The 22,969-nt window shown below is 42.3% G+C and overlaps 1 protein-coding gene across 15 annotated transcripts in view; it reads right to left on the minus strand.

The window, feature by feature from the left end:
* Positions 1-22,969, minus strand: part of KIAA1549L (KIAA1549 like) — a 315,005-nt gene that overhangs the window by 71,123 nt on the left and 220,913 nt on the right. For 14 of the 15 annotated variants that reach the window (XM_055281967.2, XM_055281965.2, XM_055281968.2 and 11 more), the window contains 2 exons: positions 19,110-19,294; positions 11,564-11,691 (listed from right to left, as the gene is read on the minus strand). In XM_055281967.2, coding sequence (XP_055137942.1) covers positions 11,564-11,691; positions 19,110-19,294 — 313 coding nt within the window. The remainder of the gene's footprint in view (positions 1-11,563; positions 11,692-19,109; positions 19,295-22,969) is intronic. The other variant, XM_055281966.2, reaches the window with a different exon arrangement.

The raw sequence follows: 22,969 nt of genomic DNA on the forward strand, positions 1-22,969 counted from the left end.
GATTGCAGAAGCCTCAGTAGCCGATGCGATCAACTGGAAGAAAGGGTATCGCTGATGGAAGATGAAATGAATGAAATGAAGCGAGAAGGGAAGTTTAGAGAAAAAAGAATAAAAAGAAACGAACAAAGCCTCCAAGAAATTTGGGACTATGTGAAAAGACCAAACCTACATCTGATTGGTGTACCTGAAAATGACGGGGAGAATGGAACCAAGTTGGAAAACACTCTGCAAGATATTATCCAGGAGAACTTCCCCAATCTAGCAAGGCAGGCCAACATTCAGATTCAGGAAATACAGAGAACGCCACAAAGATACTCCTCGAGAAGAGCAACTCCAAGACACATAATTGTCAGCTTCACCAAAGTTGAAATGAAGGAAAAAATGTTAAGGGCAGCCAGAGAGAAAGGTCGGGTTACCCACAAAGGGAAGCCCATCAGAGTAACAGCTGATCTCTCGGCAGAAACTCTACAAGCCAGAAGAGAGTGGGGGCCGATATGCAACATTCTTAAAGAAAAGAATTTTCAACCCAGAATTTCATATCCAGCCAAACTAAGCTTCATAAGTGAAGGAGAAATAAAACACTTTACAGAGAAGCAAATGCTGAGTGATTTTGTCACCACCAGGCCTGCCCTAAAAGAGCTCCTGAAGGAAGCACTAAACATGGAAAGGAACAACTGGTACCAGCCCCTGCAAAAACATGCCAAATTGTAAAGACCATCGAGGCTAGGAAGAAACTGCATCAACTAACGAGCAAAATAACCAACTAATATCATAATGACAGGATCAGACTCACACATAACAATATTAACTTTAAATGTAAATGGGCTAAATGCTCCAATTAAAAGACACAGATTGGCAAACTGGATAAGGAGTCAAGACCCATCAGTGTGCTGTATTCAGGAAACCCATCTCACGTGCAGAGACACACATAGACTCAAAATAAAGGGATGGAGGAAGATCTATCAAGCAAATGGAAAACAAAAAAAGGCAGGGGTTGCAATCCTAGTCTCTGATAAAATAGACTTTAAACCAACAAAGATCAAAAGAGACAAAGAAGGCCATTACATAATGGTAAAGGGATCAATTCAACAAGAGGAGCTAACTATCCTAAATATATATGCACCCAACACAGGAGCACCCAGATTCATAAAGCAAGTCCTGAGAGACCTACAAAGGGACTTAAACTCCCACACAATAATAATGGGAGATTTTAACACCCCACTGTCAACATTAGACAGATCAACGAGACAGAAACTTAACAAGGATATCCAGGAATTGAACTCAGCTCTGCACAAAGTGGACCTAATAGACATCTACAGAACTCTCCACCCCAAATCAACAGAATATACATTTTTTTCAGCACCACACCACACCTATTCCAAAATTGACCACATAGTTGGAAGTAAAGCTCTCCTCAGCAAATGTAAAAGAACAGAAATTATAACAAACTGTCTCTCAGACCACAGTGCAATCAAACTAGAACTCACGATTAAGAAACTCACTCAAAACCGCTCAACCACATGGAAACTGAACAACGTGCTCCTGAATGACTATTGGGTACATAATGAAATGAAGGCAGAAATAAAGATGTTCTTTGAAACCAACGAGAACAAAGACACAACATACCAGAATCTCTGGGACACATTCAAAGCAGTGTGTAGAGGGAAATTTATAGCACTAAATGCCCACAAGAGAAAGCAGGAAAGATCCAAAATTGACACCCTAACATCACAATTAAAAGAACTAGAAAAGCAAGAGCAAACACATTCAAAAGCTAGCAGAAGACTAGAAATAACTAAAATCAGAGCAGAACTGAAGGAAATAGAGACACAAAAAACCCTTCAAAAAATTAATGAATCCAGGAGCTGGTTTTTCGAAAAGATCAACAAAATTGATAGACTACTAGCAAGACTAATAAAGAAGAAAAGAGAGAAGAATCAAATAGATGCAATAAAAAATGAAAAAGGGGATACCACCACCGATCCCACAGAAATACAATCTACCATCAGAGAATACTACAAACACCTCTATGCAAATAAACCAGAAAATCTAGAAGAAATGGATAAGTTCCTTGACAAATACACCCTCCCAAGACTAAACCAGGAAGAAGTTGAATCTCTGAATAGACCAATAACAGGCTCTGAAATTGTGGCAATAATCAGTAGCTTACCAACCAAAAAGAGTCCAGGACCTGATGGATTCACAGCCGAATTCTACCAGAGGTACAAGGAGGAACTGGTACCATTCTTTCTGAAACTATTCCAATCGATAGAAAAAGAGGGAATCCTCCCTAACACATTTTATGAGGCCAGCATCGTCCTGATACCAAAGCCTGGCAGAGACATAACCAAAAAAGAGAATTTCAGACCAATATCCTTGATGAACATTGATGCAAAAATCCTCAATAAAATACTGGCAAACCGAATCCAGCAGCACATCAAAAAGCTTATACACCATGATCAAGTGGGTTTCATCCCTGGGATGCAAGGCTGGTTCAACATACGCAAATCAATAAATGTAATCCAGCATATAAACAGAACCAAAGGCAAAAACCACATGATTATCTCAATAGATGCAGAAAAGGCCTTTGACAAAATTCAACAACCCTTCATGCTAAAAACTCTCAATAAATTAGGTATTGATGGGATGTATCTCAAAATAATAAGAGCTATCTATGACAAACCCACAGCCGATATCATACTGAATGGGCAAAAACTGGAAGCATTCCCTTTGAAAACTGGCACAAGACAGGGATGCCCTCTCTCACCACTCCTATTCAACAAAGTGCTGGAAGTTCTGGCCAGGGCAATCAGGCAGGAGAAGGAAATAAAGGGTATTCAATTAGGAAAAGAGGAAGTCAAATTGTCCCTGTTTGCAGATGACATGATGGTATATCTAGAAAACCCCACTGTCTCAGCCCAAAATCTCCTTAAGCTGATTAGCAACTTCAGCAAAGTCCCAGGATACAAAATCAACGTACAAAAATCACAAGCATTCTTGTACACCAATCACAGACAAACAGAGAGCCAAATCATGAGTGAACTCCCATTCACAATTGCTTCAAAGAGAATAAAATACCTAGGAATCCAACTTACAAGGGATGTGAAGGACCTCTTCAAGGAGAACTACAAACCACTGCTCAATGAAATAAAAGAGGATACAAACAAATGGAAGAACATTCCATGCTCATGGGTTGGAAGAATCAATATCGTGAAAATGGCCATACTGCCCAAGGTAATTTATAGATTCAATGCCATCCCCATCAAGCTACCAATGACTTTCTTCACAGAATTGGAAAAAACTACTTTAAAGTTCATATGGAACCAAAAAAGAGCCCGCATCGCCAAGTCAATCCTAAGCCAAAAGAACAAAGCTGGAGGCATCACGCTACCTGACTTCAAACTATACTACAAGGCTACAGTAACCAAAACAGCATGGTACTGGTACCACAACAGAGACGTAGATCAATGGAACAGAACAGAGCCCTCAGAAATAATGCTGCAGATCTACAACTATCTGATCTTTGACAAACCTGACAAAAACAAGAAATGGGGAAAGGATTCCCTATTTAATAAATGGTGCTGGGAAAACTGGCTAGCCATATGTAGAAAGCTGCAACTGGATCCCTTCCTTACACCTTACACAAAAATTAATTCAAGATGGATCAAAGACTTACATGTTAGACCTAAAACCATAAAAACCCTAGAAGAAAACCTAGGCAATACCATTCAGGACATAGGCGTGGGCAAGGACTTCATGTCTAAAACACCAAAAGCAATGGCAACAAAAGCCAACATTGACAAATGGGATCTAATTAAACTAAAGAGCTTCTGCACAGCAAAAGAAACTACCATCAGAGTGAACAAGCAACCTACAGAATGGGAGAAAATTTTTGCAACCTACTCATCTGACAAAGGGCTAATATCCAGAATCTACAATGAACTCAAACAAATTTACAAGAAAAAAACAAACAACCCCATCAACAACTGGGCAAAGGACATGAACAGACACTTCTCAAAAGAAGACATCTATGCAGCCAAAAAACACGTGAAAAAATGCTCATCATCACTGGCCATCAGAGAAATGCAAATCAAAACCACAATGAGATACCATCTCACACCAGTTAGAATGGCCATCATTAAAAAGTCAGGAAACAACAGGTGCTGGAGAGGATGTGGAGAAATAGGAACACTTTTACACTGTTGGTGGGACTGTAAACTAGTTCAACCATTGTGGAAGTCAGTGTGGCGATTCCTCAGGGGTCTGGAACTAGAAATACCATTTGACCCAGCCATCCCATTACTGGGTATATACCCAAAGGACTATAAATCATGCTGCTATAAAGACACATGCACACGTATGTTTATTGCAGCACTATTCACAATAGCAAAGACTCGGAACCAACCCAAATGTCCAACAACGATAGACTGGATTAAGAAAATGTGGCACATATGCACCATGGAATACTATGCAGCCATAAAAAATGATGAGCTCATGTCCTTTGTAGGGACATGGATGAAACTGGAAAACATCATTCTCAGTAAACTATCGCAAGGACAAAAAACCAAACACCGCATGTTCTCACTCATAGGTGGGAACTGAACAATGAGAACTCATGGACACAGGAAGGGGAACATCACACTCCGGGGACTGTTGTGGGGTGGGGGGAGGGGGGAGGGGGGAGGGACAGCATTAGGAGATATACCTAATGCTAAATGACGAGTTAATGGGTGCAGGAAATCAACATGGCACATGGATACATATGTAACAAACCTGCACATTGTGCACTTGTACCCTAATACCTGAAGTGTAATAATAATAAAAAAAAAAAATACTAAAAAAAAAAAAAAAAAGCCAGCGGCAAGTATCTCGAGCCCCCTGTCAAGAGCCATGAGTGACCATCCTGCAAGCCCCAGTCAAGACTTTATTTTTTATTTTCATTTTTCTCTTTTTTAAACTTCAATAGCTTTTGGGGTACAAGTGATTTTTGGTTACACAGATGAATTCTATAGTGGTAAATTCTGAGATTTTAGTGCACCCGTCACCTAAGTAGTGTACACTGTACCCAATATGTAGTCTTTTATCCCTCACTCCCCTCTCACCCTCTCCTCTATCCCCAAAGTCCATTATATCACTCTGTGTGTCTTTGTGTCCTCATAGCTTAGCTCCCACTTATGAGTGAGAATATACAGTATTTGGTTTTCCATTCCTGAGTTACTTCACTTAGAATAATGGCCTCCAGCTCCATCCAAGTTGCTGCAAAAGACATTATTTCATTCCTTCTTATGGCTGAGTAGTGTATTCCATGGTGTATACATATTACATTTTCTTTATTGGTCGATGGGCACTTAGGTTGGTACCATATCTTTGCAATTGTGAACTGTGCTGCTATAAACACGCATGTACAAGTGTCTTTTTTCATATAATACTTCTTTTCCTTTGGGTAGATACCCAGGAGTGGGATTGATTGCTGGATCAATTAGTAGATCTACTTTTAGTTCTTTAAGGAATCTCTGTACTGTTTTCCATAGGCCTTGTACTAATTTACATTCTCACCAGCAGTGTATAAGTGTTCCCTTTTCACCATATCCATGCCAACATCTACTGGTTTTTGCCAGTTAAGACTAGATGACAGCTCAGGCCATCTGGATTATGACCTCATGAGACCCTTAGCCAGATTGACCCAGCTAAACCAGTCCTAAATTCCTTACCCACAGATATTATATGAGATAATAAATGTAGATAATAAATTTCAGGTTGCTAGGTGCTGGGGTAATTTGTTACATGGCAATAGATAACTTACAGACCTTCTAAACAATCTTCCACCTCTGAGCTTTCCCTCTTCTCCCTCTATCCCTAAAAATACATATTCCACCAGTAACCAGGATGGATAAACTTTCCAGAAGGTAACCAGATGGCATTCTTCCCCTGACCAGAACCCTCTGAAGGCTTCATCTCTCTCAGAATAAAACCAAGGTCTTCCCACCAAGGTCCTGTCAGTCTAATGCTGGCCCCCTTGCTGAACTCATTTACTCCCTCTCCCCTCATCTGCTCTGCTTCAGCCACAGTGGTCTTCTTTTTTCTTTTTTCTTTTTTTTTTTTTTTGATGGAGTCTCGCTCTTGTTGCCTAGGCTGGAGTGCAATGGCACGATTTCGGCTCACTGCAACCTCCGCCTCCTGGGTTCAAGGGATTCTCCTGCCTCAGCCTCCCGAGTAGCTGGGATTACAGGCCCCGCCATCATGCCCAGCTAATTTTTGTATTTTTAGTAGAGACGGGGTTTCACCATGTTGGCCAGGCTGGTCTTGAACTCCTGACCTCAGGTGATCCACCCACCTTGGCCTCCCAAAGTGCTGGGATTACAGGCATGAGCCATCGCACCTGGCCCACAGTGGCCTTCTTGAACACATCAGGCTCGTTCCCATCTCAGGAATTTTGCACTAGCTATTCCCTCTGCTCAGAATGCCCTTTTCCCAGATCTCTATATGCCCAGTTCTCTCTTGCTTTTCAAGTTGCAGCTTAAAAATGACTTTCCTTAACCAACAATCTAATCCCTTCATTACCCTGTCCTATTTTCTTCACAATGGTTACCACTACTGATATGTTGTACTGACTTACAGTGTACCCTCACCCCTTTCCCTAGAGTAGAAGCTCCATTCTTGCCCATCTTTTTAAAGACTAATGCCTATTGCTTTTAACAGTGTCTCACATGTAGTTGGCCTTCAATAAGGATTTGTTGTGAGTGAAGAAATGAATGACTCAATTTCCCTTGCTTGGAAAAGGAGATGCTGTTAGTACCTGCAGAACAGGTAACCAAGTAGAAGTTAAAGTCATGCTATCACTCAACCCATCAGAGAGTGAAGAGATGGCACTTAGCATTTCTATCGCTTCTGGGTGGTGACACCCTCACTCCCCAAACTGAACGGGGTAAGGTGGGCAGCATAGCACTAATGGGACAGGAAAATGACACCTTGGGAATTGTACCAGCTATAGTTATTTTTCAGTCTTTCAAAAAAACTTTTATTCAGATTTGCACAATTCCTCTAGCTTTTGAAGAGAAAAATAATTAGTTATCCTTCCCCTAAAAAAGACTTTATAGGCAAATACATTAAAAGACATTAAATATTAATGCATCAAAATGTGATATGAACACAGCAGGTTCATGAGGATTTTTAATGCATGATTAGTCCCTAAAGAAAAAGCATGGGAGAATGCTTAGGGGAGGGGCCACAGTGAAACTGCAAGTGTCTTAGCGTAGCATCACATCACAGTAAATGCCACTGAATATTTATCTCGTATCTGGTTATGCCTTGTTTTTACTGTTGTTTTTAATTTCAGTAAATCAGGTTGGACAGAGAGATTTCATTTCTTCATGTCTGAACTGCCATGGGGGAGTGCCTCCCTCTCCCATTTGAGGCAGAAAGTGTTCTTAACCAACACAAGCTTTTTCTGAAAATTTCATTAAAGCTCAGACAATCTACAATAGCATTATTATTCTCTAGTGTTATTTATCAGATAAAAAGCAAGTTTCACTTCATCAGGATGGCAACGAAAGAATAACTGAAGCTGTGTTTTTGAGCTAGTATCTCTGAGAAATCTTCCCTGATGTTTTAATTCCAGATGCCCCATAAAGAGCTCCTAAGAAATTAGTAATTCATCCTCTAAACTCTCTAATTCTTTGCCTGCCTCCCCTGCCCCATACCTTAGACAGGTGAAGTTTGATTATTAATAGGTTCTGAGCCCTACCAGTGAATTCTCTCAGTGACATAAAGGAAGGGGGCATACTTTAAAGGGTTCAGGCAGGTGGTTGTTTGCTTCCAAATGACTTAAGATGCAAAGATATGTATTATTTTCAAAAATCTTGAACTTACTTTTAACTCTTTCCTATTAAACATATTTTCCATGTTTAGAAATTAGCTCAGAAATTCAAATGTCTATTTGGTTTAGAGAGCACCAAACTCTTTTTGCTTTCAAAATCCTAGCCCTCATGTCTGACTTTCCCACTTACATGTAAGCATCATTATGAAACAGACTCTAAAACTGCAGCGATGGTAACTGATGTGGCCACTGAGCTATAAGGACCTATGCCAGCCATCTGGCTAGCAGAATAGTGTCTTTTCCTCTTAAAGTTCTTTTTTACATAAAAGAAAAATATTGGAAGCTACAGATGTAACAAACCTGATGGAAAACAAGAACAGTTTTAGAATAACAGCCTGCTACATTTAACATTTATTAACCTTAGTAACTTAAGCCTCTATGAGAAATAAGCCATAAGACAACAGTATTTGAATATTCCATATCAACAGAATAATTGATTCTCAGAGGCCACATGCACACAAAAAGTCCTCAATACTTTTTGCAAGCTGGCAAGGTGATGAAAATATACTTTTTTTTTTTTTTTTTTGAGATGGAGTCTCACTCTGTCGCCCAGGCTAAAGTGCAGTGGCGTGATCTCGGCTCACCGCGACCTCCGCCTCCTGGGTTCATGCCATTCTCCTGCCTCAGCCTCCCAAGTAGCTGGGACTACAAGTGCCCGCCACCACACCTGGCTAATTTTTGTATTTTTAGTAGAGACAGGGTTTCACCATGTTAGCCAGGATGGTCTTGATCTCCCGACCTCATGATCCTCCCACCTCGGCCTCCCAAAGTGCTAGGATTACAGGCGTGAGCCACCGCGCCCAGCCGAAAATATACTTTTTTGTTTTATCCACAATTCCACAATTCCATTCAATGTTATTTTCTTCCTTCCTTCCTTTGATTCATCTTCCAATGCAATAAAATACACTATTGATTTTATTGGTAAACTCTAACCTAGGATTATGATAAAATGGAACCCTCTGATAAAAAAACAAGTGTAGGTTTTCATAAAGGTCTATCCTAAAATTCTGATGTCTGTTGAGTTTTACATGAGACAAGTTGGTTCTATTGTTTCTATTGGAAGATTTCAAACCTAAAACCTTACAGAATAGAAACCTGTAGTGAAACAGAAGCAACCAGCCCCCCAAATTCACTGGGTTTACTTTTGGCAAAAATAAAGTACAACCGGCCAGGCGTGGTGGCTCACGCCTGTAATCCCAGCACTTTGGGAGGCCGAGGCGGGCGGATCACGAGGTCAGGAGATCGAGACCATCCTGGCTAACACGGTGAAACCCCGTCTCTACTAAAAATACAAAAAATTAGCCCGGCGAGGTGGCAGGCGCCTGTAGTCCCAGCTACGCGGGAGGCTGAGGCAGGAGAATGGCGTGAACCCCGGGGGGCGGAGCCTGCAGTGAGCCGAGATCGCGCCACTGCACTCCAGCCTGGGTGAAAGAGCGAGACTCCGTCTCAAAAAAAAAAAAAAAAAAAAAAAAAAAAAAAGTACAACCAAGCAAGCACTCTAACCCCGGAAGGATGGCTTTTTAATAGAGCAAATGAGCAAAAACCTCAACCTGGCATAGTAATTGCATTTTATTCATGCACCCACCTGTTTTATTTCTAAGCCTTATATTTAAATAATCAAAGTGACCTAAATAGAATAAAGAGGCAGGTGGAGAGGGCAGACAAGCAGAAATGGGCAAGGTCAGCAGGGACATCTAGAGCAGGCCAGAATTTCACCAGCTAAGTGGGAAGTGATGGGGTCAGGAACCAGCCCCACTCTCTCATCTTCTATGGGTTATTTGCAGGGAAGGGGAAAAGACATCACTTTGCAAATGTGTATTCATAAAGAGAGGAGCCTCGTATGGCACAGTTTAAAGCAAGAAAAAGGGCATAGAACAATACGCACATTGATTCCATTCAATAAAACAAAACAAAGCAATACAACAAAAAACAAAGATACATGTGTGTTGCCATATGCATAGTAAAAAGGTCAGAGAAAGACATATATTGAGTTATTCGGGGTCCTCTGAGGACTGGGGTGGGTGAGTGGGGCAGCTGGAGGAGTGAGTAGTCTTTGATTTGACCTTGTAAATTTCCAGGAAGTATATAAAGAAAGGAAGGAAGGAAAGGAAGGAAGGAGGGGGAGGGGAGGGAGTAGGTGGAGCTGGGAATGTGGGCAGCACCATCTCGGATAGGTGGTGATGGCCATCACAGTATTTAGTTAAAACAACCTTCCCCATATGGCTTCACTGTCCATTGTCTCTGCTGTCACCTCACTCTCTCTACCCATCTCTGTTAGCACCTCATCCTAGGAAGAAAGAGAAGAAAGTTGCTGAATTCAAGTCCCCTTCCCAAGATCTAGAGCACCTCTGACTCTGCGTGCTCACTTGATAGAGCTGATGGCAGGATTTCTAGTGGTCCCAGGTGGGGCAGATATTTCAGAAAATTCCACAGGTCACACCCCAATTCTGATGTAGAAAGCACAGCCTCTGTGTTACAGGCATGCAGAATTCAGGGAAAGACAAAATTTCAACAACCAAATAGGTATGACAGTTTAAACAAGTGCTTTATATAATAGCTGAAAATGGGAACAAGGAGCACACTTTCCCTACAGAATACAAATCCACTGTGTCATTATTTCTTTTTTTTTCTCTGCTCTTACCTTTTTCAGTCTGGAAAAAAAAATAAAAGTGATATTTGAAAACAAAAAATATTCCAACACTAGCTTCAAGAAAGAGTCCCTGCACTACACAAACTCCTATGAAAGAGAAGTGCAGCTAAGCAGGGTGCTAGAGGGTTTAGCTTTTCACCTGGCATTTCTGTAGGGCTCCACCTACAACCCATTAAAATCCAAAAGGACTTTTCCCTGATATGAAATCAGTAGTGCTGGGTACTTGAATTCTGGCCCCAGTAACCCAGAATCACACACAGAAGGGCCACATGGAGATGAGAGTCAGAACCAAGGTGGGAACAGGAGAGGGAGCTGCACAATGGTGTTGACAGAGGCCATCTATAGACAATGCCACTCCACAGTGCTCAGATGACTGATAGATAAACCCCAACGCCAATCCTTACAGGAAAGGAGAGATCTGTGTGAGAAACTAAGTAGTTCAGCTTCCCTGGAGAATTAAGACAGAAGCATAAAACTTTTTCTTTTTTTTTTTGATGACAGATCTGTTCCTTTATTGTTTTGGGTTAGTTTCTTCCTGGGAGAAGTGGAGTTGCAATATCTGGACTCAGCGGCACAGACTGAACCCATGAAACTTATCAGGGGAGTCAGGGCAGGAAAATGAGAGGAATCTCCAAGATGAGCAGTCATTTCAGAGATCTGCTGCCTTAGTGGAACTCGTGCAAGAAATTGCGTCAATTCATGTGATTAGAAATCATAAATTTTAGAGGATTTCTAACTAGAGAGTTAGAAAAACCTCTAAGCAAACATCAGTTCATTCCACAAAAGGTTTTTCCTAAGGAACTGCACAATTTCATAAGAACAGGGCGGAGGAAGTGAGACAGGACAATTCAGACAAGGGGTAAGGTGAGAACCCAAGGGATACATACAGACTCCTGGCCCATGTGGGGCAGAACAGGAAGAACCACTGAGGGTCAGAGCCCAGTGGCTGTGTGAGTTTGTGCACACGTGTGCACGCATGTGTGTGCGGGCACGCGTGGGAGCGGCTGGGGGTGGTTCTTGGCGGGAAGGCTTCTCACCATTTCTCTTCCTTGCCTCCTCCTTTGTCACTTTCTGCTGTGCCATTACATTCTGGGGTGAGCGTCTCCCTGAGCTGGGCTTCCCTGATTCGTTGCTGATGACAGAGCCATTCTCACTGGGCGACCTGCTGGAGGTAACCATAGCAACAGGGGAGACGGTAAGTTTCAACTAGAGCAGCCGCCTCTCAAGGTTATTTTATTTGCACAGTTTAATGTCTGTAGCCTTTCATTCCAGTTTAATGGACAAAGAGGAAACGATACAGAAAAAGAAAAAAACAAAACCACCCATACTACAGCGTGGGTTAAGCAGCTGGCTGCTCGGAAGTCCGTTTTGCAGTGCTCAGCCTGTAGCGTTCAGTGAGCGCAGCCCTGGGTGCCCATCTCTGTTTCATTAACCAGCACCCCGCCGTGACTATGGGAATGGTGGCAAGGGTGGCATCCATGCAGCATAGCCTCTTTTTAATACCCAGCACTCTGGATAGTGTTGCAGAGTATTTACATCACATGGGAATTTCCAGGGACATGTATCACACGTGGTTCTCTTTAGCTATTTATTGTCTTTACCACATAGACTTTGACTACAAAACATTTCGTTTTCAATTTTCAGTTTTCGGGCTGCTCTTCTCACTCCAAGGAAAGGCATCAATAAGCAAATTTCTGTAGCAAAAACTCAACTATGCCTTATTCTTTGCATAATACCCCATCACTAGGGGCTTCACTCTGTCAGACACACACACACACACACACACACACAAACACACACATACACAAACATTCTCTAACTGTGGCAACTACTACCCAATTACATTTTGATTTTGAGCTATTTGTTCATTCAGGAAATACGTTTCATTCATCCACTCTGTGCCAGACATACAGATATGTGGAGACTCTAAGATAGCACCCCACGCCCCCCAAGAGCTCCCCACCAGGATCACCTACTGTGTACCAAGGACTTTACTGAGTGCTTTTAAAACTGCTAATGGATCATTATAATGAGCCACTGATTTGGTGACTGCCACCCTTGTTTAGCAAGTGAGGAACATGAAGCTCATGGAAGTGAAGTGTGTTGTCCAGGACAGAGTAGGAAAGTGGCGAATCAGCCCTGGAAGCCAGGCTCCCCCTCCTCCCACATCCCAGAACACCTTCCCTTTGCTGTCCTATACAATGACCCCTGATAAGGCAGCCCTTCACACAGGGCAAGTCACAGAGCCTTCTTTCCTTCCTCAGGGCGGGACTCTCATCTTCTCGAACTCTGCCGGGGAATGGGATCCGGAGAGCCCCCACTGAGCCTCACGCTGCCTCTGGCCTCAGAACATGCCAGCCCGTGGGTCCGGCTGAGCATAAAGACTGACTGCCTCCCCGCTGTGGGAGACAAGTGGGAGGCAGGTATCTAGCGGCCTCTGTTCTTCTATTGTCAATCGTCCAGATTTAGAAAATAATGACGTCTATCCCTGACAATGGAGAATTGTCTGGAATAAATGCACTTGATCAGTAGGCGAGCAGCTTCTCAACTGGAAGCTGTGTATCCTTCCGGATGCTCCTCTGCCTCCTCCTCCCTTCTCCCTCCTCCTCCCTTCTCCCCTCTGCCTCCCCTGGGAATTTCCAGTTCTCAGTCTGTACACGTTAATACCCTAAAACCCATGAACAATCAAAGTTGGGATATTTATGGGATAAGGCAGCATCTGCCAAGAACATTCCGTGGCACACTAAAGCCAAGTAGGACATTCCTCGCCAAAGTTCCCTAAATGTGGGAAATGCTCACTATATTCCTTCTTTGGAGATTCCTAATGCACCTTAGCATATCAAAGGCTCTGATCAGTTCTGTCACAGAGAGATTCATCTGGTCTCATTTAACTCAATATTTCCAAATGTATTCAGTCACAATCTTTCTCACCTTAATACCTTTTAACATCATATAAAATGAGTAATACAAAGAATGTAGTCTGTGAAAACAAGGATCGGTACTAACTTGTTGAATATATGTTATTTTATTTACCCAACAGCTATTTGATTGCTGAGTGCTGGGTGTGCAAACACCCAAACATAAAAGACACACACCCCTAGATTGTTTCTGGACTCTTCTGGTGAATGGCACCTGCTCTCCCAACTGGCGGCACTGGGACAAAAGTCTTTAATTTGCATCCAAAAAAAATAGGAAAGGAAAAGGCTTTTTATAACCTATTTCACATTCACAAAATACTGAATCATTGATTGATTGATTTTTTGAGATTCTTGATCTGTCACCCAGCCTGGAGTGCAGTGGTGCAATCTTGGCTCACTGCAACCTCCGTTTCCTGAGTTCGAGCGGTTCTCCTGCCTCAGCCATCAGAGTAGCTGGGATTACAGGCGCCCGCCGCCATGCCAGGCTAACTTTTTAGTATTTTTAGTAGAGCTGGGGTTTCATCATGTTGCCCAGGCTGATCTCAAACTCCTGACCCCAAGTGACGCATCTGCCTCGGCCTCCCAAAGTGCTGGCATTACAAGCATGAGCCACCGAGCCTGGCCTGAATGGTTTTTGTAGCATTTTCATACCCTTTCCCTCATTTGATCCTGAAACAATTTTCTGGCTGCTCCTCTCACTCCAAGGAAAGGTGTTAATGAGCAAATTTCTGCAGCAAAACCCAACTCTGCTTTACTCTTTGCTTCTGTTTATAGACATGTTTACAGGGAGTCATCATTTAAAACTTCTGTTCAAAAATAGAGTGAGATTTGTGCCTGTGTGTTTGTGCATGCGTGTCTACTCACATGACAATAACAAAAGTGTTTTTGAAAGCAAGAAAGTGTCACCTGCGAGGCTGCAGTTTGAGGCTACTGAATGCAACAGTCCCCATTCTGAGGACATGGAGCTGGGAAGAAGATTCTCGTGTTGAGGATTAATCAACTGCCGAACAAGGCATGAATCACAGCCAATCACTACACTGAAGTGCCCTTTGCAAACAGCTGTAAATGGTTGATTCTCCATCCTGGCCCAACAATCTCAGTCATACATCAACAAAATAGCCTCAACAAGACCCTACACTGGAGGAAAAGGACCCAGAACACCCATCTGGCTGTCTGGAAGTGACTGAACCCTCAGAGTTCAGTGCTAAAATAATTCATAAAAATTGAGGTATCTTAATAACTGTCAAACCACCGGTTTCTCCTGGTTTTCACTTGAGAAACTTCTTGGATCATCTAACAGACCCATTCTGAGAGGGAAGGCAGTCTTTACCTAGCAGGAATGAGAAAAATGATATGGCAAGATGGGGAAGCCAGAAACATAAGATTCATAACGGGTTTTCTCTTGACTTTGATGTTTTGAAAATCTTTTCAAATGATCAGAGACTCCCGTGTGTCAGCTGGACTTCAACAGAGAGGAGGTTTCTCTTACAGCTTTGGCAATGATCTAACCAGCCCTTAGTAAAATTATATTTTTATGCTAAAATTATGAAAGTGGCTGGGCATGGTGGCTCATGCTTGTAATCCCAGCATTTTGGGAGGCCAAGGTGGGCAGATCACTTGAGGTCAGGAGTTCGAGACCAGCCTGGCCAACATGATGAAACTCCATCGCTACCAAAACAATACAAAAATTAGCCAGGCATGGTGGCACATGCCTGTAATCCCAGCTACTCGGGAGGCTAAGGCAGGGGAATTGCTTGAACCCGGGAGACAGAGGTTGCAGTAAACTGAGATCTTGCCACTGCACTCCAGCCTGGGCAACAGAATGAGACTCTTGTCTCGAAAAAGAAAAAATTATGAAGCAAATATAGAAATCCTTCAGGAATATAGATGTTATCTCCTTCATCTGTATTTGTTTTACCCGTTAATATTTCTTATTAAAAATTTGGGGGTAATTGATTAGCAAGGGTAGATTCCTTGCTAATCCAAGAAGTGCTTATTCTAAAAAAATTTAAGGAAAACTTTACACAATTTAAATTATTCAACTAGAATGGGTGAAAAATAATTTTTATTCTTCCTGAAAGTACTATGTTCATATCCTAATTTTAGTAACACTATTTATTTTCAGTGTCCTCTAAATAGGTGATAAATAAGTTATTAATAAGCCTTGGTTGTATTTGGCAAAGATCATGATGAGAATAATAGCTGTAGGTAATACTACTTGCAAGTTAATTCAGGTAAATCATCTATTGCTTCTCTGTACATTTCAGCTGTGCCCTGCTTATGCTCTCTCATGTTGGGTGCATGATTGCAGTAATGGTCCTAATTTGTTTGTACATCTCTTGGTCCTAATTTGTTTGTACATCTCTGTCAACAAGCTTTGGGTAGTCTTCTCTCATGCTGAGTCTGGACTCTACCATAAGACTTGCTTTATCCAAGAGGACAGTAGCAACCGTGACACAAGCAAAGATTTGAGAAATGCTTATGCTTTGGGTGTTTTTTGTTTTTCTTGCTGCCCTGCAACCACATTGCGAGAAAGCCAGGACTAGCCTGCTAGAGGATGAGAAACCATATGAACAAAGGCCCTTGCTACCTGGGGTATTCCTGGTAAGATTAGTATCAACAAGTCAGCCCAGCTGATCTGTCACCTGACTGGAGATGCATAAGCAGGCCCAGCTAAGGTCAGCCAAGCCTAGCTGAGACCAGAAGAACCATCCAGCTGAGCTCAGCCCAATGTGCAGACCCACCAAAATAATGAGCTAAAAAAAAATGGTTGTTGGAAGTTATTAAGCTTTGGAGTGGTTTGCTATGGAGCAATAGATAACTAATCCATATGCCCCAACCTTCTTTCCTACACAAGCTGAAATCCAACCCTCTGTTCCTCTGTACCTCTTTCTGAGGTACCAAGAGTTCTTGGAAGAAAATATGCAGTCTTGTTGCTTGATTCCAGTACAAAATGTGGATAACTGATACAGATGATCCCTCCTTCCTTCTCAAATTACTTCCTTCTCTTGGCTTCTTGGATCTTACTCTCTCTTTGTTCTTCTCATGCCCTTCTTCCTGACACTATTCCTTTTTCTTTGTTGATCCTTCCCCATCTTCTGGACCTCTAATCATGACAATGTTCCAGGGTTCAGTTCTTGGATCTTTTCTTCTCTCTATCTGTACTCTCCCAGGTGATCCTTCCCAGTCTCATAGAGTAATTACACACTGACCACTCCTACATTTATATTTCTACCCTGGACCACTCCTCTAAACTCCAGACTCAAGGTTAACTGAGTTCTCAACATCTCCACTCATATACCTAAGAGGCATCTCAAATGTAACATGTCCACACTCAAACTCTTGACCATCCCCTACAAACTACTTCTCCTCCAATATCCCCCAACACAATAAATGGCAAATTCACTCCTCTCCACTTCTGCCACTCCACAAGAATCTATCAGCAAATCTTTTCAGCTCTTCCTTCAAAATATCTCTAAACTCCAACCACTTCTCACACCATCCCATGACACCATCGTCTCTCACCTAGGTCATGGCAGTAGCCTTGTAAAGGGTCTCCCCACATCTACTCCCCAGATGTACAGTCTGTTTGCCACACAGCAGCCAAAGTGAGTCTGTTGTATTTATTTTAATTTTATTTTATTTTGAGACAAGCCCTCACTCTGTCATCCAGACTGGAGTGCAGCGGCACAATCACAGCTCCCTGAAGTCTTGAATTCCTGTGCTCAAGTCATCCTCTCACCTCAGCCTCCCCAGTAGCTGGGACTACAGGTACACACCACTGCACCTGGCTAATATTTTTTATATAATTTTGTAGAGACGAGGTCTTGCTTGGTTGCCCAGGTTGGTCTCAAGCTCCTGGCTTCAAGCGATCCTCCTGCCTTGGCCTCTGAAAGTGCTGGGGTTACAGGTGTGAGCCATGCACCCAGCCCAAAGTGAGCCTATAAAACTGCAAGCCACATCATGTCATTGCTTTTCTCAAAACCCCCCAATGACATCTGATCTTTATTCACAATAAAATCCCAAGTCCTGACTTTGGTCTGTAAAGCCTGACATAATCAACCTCCAGCAACTTGCCAGACTCATCTGCCACCACTTCCTCCCTAGTTCATGCCAGCCCCCTTGATCCTGCTTTTCTTTAAGCAGGTCGAGAAGTTCCCTCCTCTGGGCGATGCACAAACTGTTCCATCTGCTTGGTACATTCCTCCTGCCGATAACCTCGTGGTTTATACCTCATTTCAATCAGGTCTTTCTCAAATGTCATTTTATCAAATAAGTCTTCCCTAGCTTCCTAGCTAAAATAGCACTATGTCTCCTTCTCCATTTCTCTATCCCTTAACTGTGCTTTGGTTTTCTTCTTTGTACTCATCACCACCTGATTCAGAAATAGATAGACTTTACCTGTTTCTCTATTTGTTTATTATCTATCTCTCCTCACCAGATTGTAAGCTGCCTGAGAATAGCAACTTTGTCTTGTTCACAGCAATATCCCCAGTGCCTGATAAACAGCAAATGATCAATACACATGTTAGATAAAAGGAGGGGAGAAAGGAAGGAGACATGGATGATGTAGTTTTTTCAGTCTCCACAGTGGTCTCAGGCAACAAGGAAGAAGGGAGTTGGCAACGCATGTTGGTTTAGCCAGCCAACGGGGCTTGCCATAGGGTTCATTACCTCTTTATAAGGCTATTGCAAAGTGCTTACAATGAGTCTCTTGGCCTCTAAACTAACCTCTCCCATATCTCATCCACATTGCCATCAAAGTATCCTTCTAACATATAGGCTAACATCATTCTCTTCCAAAAGACCTTTCAGTGGCTCCCCGTTGCCTAGATAATAAAGGTCAGATGCCTCAGCCAAGCAGTCAAGACTTTCCAAAATTTTAATTTATCTTCTGGTTTCATTCTTCACTACACCCAGTCACTATGAACTCTAAACTCTGGGGACACTCACCATTTAGAGAACATACCTGTCCTTCTTCTCTCCCCACTCTTTTTAGACTGGATGCCCTTATATCTTCCCATCTATTCAGATCCCACTCACTTTTCAAGGCTCAGCTAAAGGATAACCTTCTCCACGAGGTTTTCCCTTTCAGAATTAAGTTCTTCCTCCTGTCTTTACTACAGCCTGCAGTCTCCAATGCAGGCACCGACACCTCATCCTCAGTATTCCAGTTATTTATCTCTCTGCCTCCTCCATCATGAGACTCCTGGGGTCACAAATCAATCTTACACATTTTCATAGTCCTAAAGGGATGTCTTCAAAGTGCTCTGCTTATAGTATAAACATATGGTTTTGACTGAAATCAGAAACCCCTATTGAGAAATTCCCAGATAAAATACAACTATACTGAATCAAAGGCACTGCTTTTAATATAAGTTTAAAATATAAGTGTGACATCAGTGCTAAATTTGCTATAGTAAATATAAGAACTAAATCTCTGCTGTTGTGGTTATCAGAGACATAAAACCTTACAAAGGGTAGCCCAGGCTAGGCAGGTATTGTGATTCTCATCATCTCCTCTAGTCTCTTTTCAAATATTCAAAATGAGCATGAAGGGGAATTTTTAAAGAGAACTGTGGAATTAACTTGAGGGCATCAGTGTTTCTCATCATCAGTTACTCTCCTGCTGACACAGAGAGGCAGAAGTCGGCCCCGTGCCTACCTCTTCCTGGTTTCAGTGGATTTGGCGGTCTTGATGGTGCTTCCATCCTGAGCGACGTCTCTTTCCTGAGGAGCATCTCTAATGGGCAGTGGGAGAACCACCGTCTCCTGAGTCACAGGGATGACCTCCTCATCTGCCCCTTGCTGTCCCAGGTGTTGCTTGGCATAATCAAAGCCTTGCACAGGCTGCAAAGAGGAAACAGATTTGCAGTCGTATTTCTAGTGAAGTGTGACTCTAACCATGGCTTTAAGAGATGACAGGCAGCAAAGTACAAAGATGGGACCAAACTTAGCTTTCTAATTAATAAACAAGAGTAACTCAAATCTCCATCATTATTTCCGTCTCTTCAAAATCAGAATCCATGTTAATTCCATCCAGCTACAGAATCTCTACAGATAAGACTTGCTCAGAAAAATGAAGACTGTTAAACAACATGTAAACAGGTGTTTAAGAACAAACCTCTTTCAAAGATTTTAGACCATGAATTTTAAGTCAATGGATGCTTCAAATGAGAAACAACTCAATTAATACATTAAATAGGTCCTATGGATCACCTCCTGCCTGGAAATGTTTGGTCACCCCTTCACTCCATTCTCGTATAGCTTTATGTGTAACAGCACATGTGTGACTTTGCCAAGCCACTTGAACTCTGAACCTCAATTTTTTCGTCTGAGAACTGAAGATAATCTTACCTGCTTTACCTCTACCACCCTTGAGTATTAAAGTGGATCACAGATCTGAACACAGAGGGAAGTGTGTTATCACATGTGAAGCCATACAATCATTAATAATGAAATGGAATTTATGGAGTCACTCTTTAATCCAGACTTCTCTCTTAAGTAGGCTGGCTCTCCTATAATGCATTCCTGGGAAACTGGCAAGGGTTTATTGCACAGTGTCTGAAATCCCAAGTGCATAAGGCAGCTCTGAGCAAAATCTAACAGACATCTATCTAGCAGTGTGGTAATAAAAACCAAGACGCATATTTAAACAATTCCTGAAAGGGTCTCTATTCCGCTTTACACCCCAAAGCAGTACAATGCAGATTTGAGGCAAGACAGTGTAGTGGGTAAAAGTGGCAGTTTCAAAAGCAGATTGCCTGGGTTCAAATCATGACTCCGTCATTCATTAGCTGTGTGACCTTGGGTAAGTTACTGAAACTCTCTGCACATCAGTTTCTTCATCAAGCTTAAAAGATGGCCACTGTTATTACGTTAATTGGAGATAATAATAGTATAAACAGGATAAAATTTATATATTTGTGAGAGCAACATGTAATCACTTTTAAGGGGATGCTGTAAGGATTAAATAAGAAATTCAAGTTCAGCATTTAGATAAGTGGCTAGCCAATAGTAAGTGCTCAATCAATATTAGTTATTACTTTTGCTTTCCTGATAAATCATAGTCCAGGTGAAATGGACAGCAGTGATTTTTTTCAAGAAAATCTGCAGATGAAATTCAACCTCTGTCATTTAGAGTATATCAGAACTTGATACGATCAGAAGCCCCTCCTTCAGCAGCTAATTATTTTTTATTATACTTTAAGTTTTAGGGTACGTGTGCACAATGTGCAGGTTACATATGTATACATGTGCCATATTGGTGTGCTGCAACCAGTAACAAGTCATTTAACATTAGGTATATCTCCTAATGCTGTCCCTCCCCCCTCCCCCCACCCCACAACAGACCCTGGCGTGTGATGTTCCCATTCCTGTGTCCATGTGTTCTCATTGTTCAATTCCCACCTATGAGTGAGAACATGCGGTGTTTGGTTTTTTGTCCTTGCGATAGTTTGCTGAGAATGATGGTTTCCAGTTTCATCCATGTCCCTACAAAGGACATGAACTCATCCTTTTTTATGGCTGCATAGTATTCCATGGTGTATATGTGCCACATTTTCTTAATCCAGTCTATCGTTGTTGGACATTTGGGTTGGTTCCAAGTCTTTGCTATTGTGAATAGTGCCACAATAAACATACGTGTGCATGTGTCTTTATAGCAGCATGATTTATAATCCTTTGGGTATATACCCAGTAATGGGATGGCTGGGTCAAATGGTATTTCTAGTTCTAGATCCCTGAGGAATTGCCACGCTGACTTCCACAATGGTTGAACTAGTTTCCAGTCCCACCAACAGTGTAAAAGTGTTCCTATTTCTCCACATCCTCTCTAGCACCTGTTGTTTCCTGACTTTTTAATGGTGGCCATTCTAACTGGTGTGAGATGGTATCTCATTGTGGTTTTGATTTGCATTTCTCTGACGGCCAGTGATGACGAGCATTTTTTATGTGTCTTTTGGCTGCATAAATGTCTTCTTTTGACAAGTGTCTGTTCATATCCTTTGCCCACTTTTTGATGGGGTTGTTTTTTTCTTGTAAATTTCAGCAGTTAATTTAGCTAAGAGATACAACAGGAAGGTTCCAGCGGATTTAACAATCCAGTCTAGAACTGTGGCCTAACCTGTCAAATCTCACCACTGTGTCTCAGAACAGGATGGAGTTTTACTGCTAACTCCAACAAGGCTTTTTTATTTGAGGCTGTCTATAGCTTTGCCATGGACAGCTCCCCCAGTTCCCTGAGAAACTCACTCTGGGAAGTACGATCACTCGCTTCTCTTCTCTGAGACATACACTCTGACCTATGTGGTGATCAGTAACATTCTGAGGCCAGGACCTGGGACTGCGTTTCTGAAATAGTGTTTGCTGAGGGAAGGTGGTCTCTATTCTTTTCCCTCCCTGTCCTTGGCCTACAAGAAACAGAAGAGAGCCTTCAGATAACTTGGTAATGTCTCTCAAGTACTGAATTGCCTGCTCCTTCCATAACCAATTGGTCACCAATTAGATTCAACGTCTGAAATGTTTCTGGAAGCTGACTTTTCCTCTCCAGGTCCACTGTTTCACTATCTCCTGACTCGGTCTTGTTGCTTCCAATTTAGCTTCTTTCCAGGCCTCCCCTGATGAGCTTCCAAAATTCTCTCTCTTAAAACACATGTGGTTGCGTCACTCTCTCATTTAAAATATGAAGGGCCTTGAACGTCTCCCCAAATGCTTTGGTGAGGCATTCAAAGCCCTTCACGTGCCAGCTGAAACTGCCTGCCCAGTCTCATGTCCTGTTGGCCCCTTTTGTATCACACCCTCACGCCCCCATTATCCTATTCAGTTTTGTTCCAATGATAGGGACTGTCCTCGGTGCTGAACATATAGTTAAATAACTGGTTCCTCACCCTCAAGGGGCTCAGTTTCAGCCTCATTTGATATTAATGGCACAGTACTAAAGACAGTACACAACTTATATCATTGCATCTTCACTATAGTTCAAGAAGGTAGGTATTATCATGAGTGCCCAGTTTACAGATGAAGCAACTGAGGTTTAGAGAGGTTAAGCAGCTTACCCAGGCTCACAGAGCTGTGATGGAGTCAGCACTTGAACCTGGGACTATGTGACCCAGAGCTAGAACATCTAACCACTATTTGATGAGTCTTCCCACAGCCCTTCCTTTCCTTCTGCAGCTTCCTATCTTGGTTAGCATCTCCTGCCGTACATGGCCTGGCTCCTGTGCAACACTCCTGGCCTGTCTGTGAGGAAATGGGAGGCTCCAGTAGCAGCTAAGACTTCCCAAGAACCTAATGATAGGGAAAGCTGGCTCTGTTCCCATCTCCCGCTTTCTCTCTCCTCCCTCTGGATTTGGCCCCTTACCTTTCACACTGGGTTAAAGTTATCCACCGGATACTTCAGGTGACTGGATGGATATACACAAAGAGAGACATTAAGGAATTCCAAGCTTAAAAGGTGGCTATTGTTATTAGGTTAATTACACCTGTGTTATTAATCACAACAATCCCTGTGTATGTTTGGTACTT

Source organism: Symphalangus syndactylus, chromosome 6 (genome assembly GCF_028878055.3).
Source record: "Symphalangus syndactylus isolate Jambi chromosome 6, NHGRI_mSymSyn1-v2.1_pri, whole genome shotgun sequence".
Lineage (NCBI taxonomy): Eukaryota > Metazoa > Chordata > Mammalia > Primates > Hylobatidae > Symphalangus > Symphalangus syndactylus.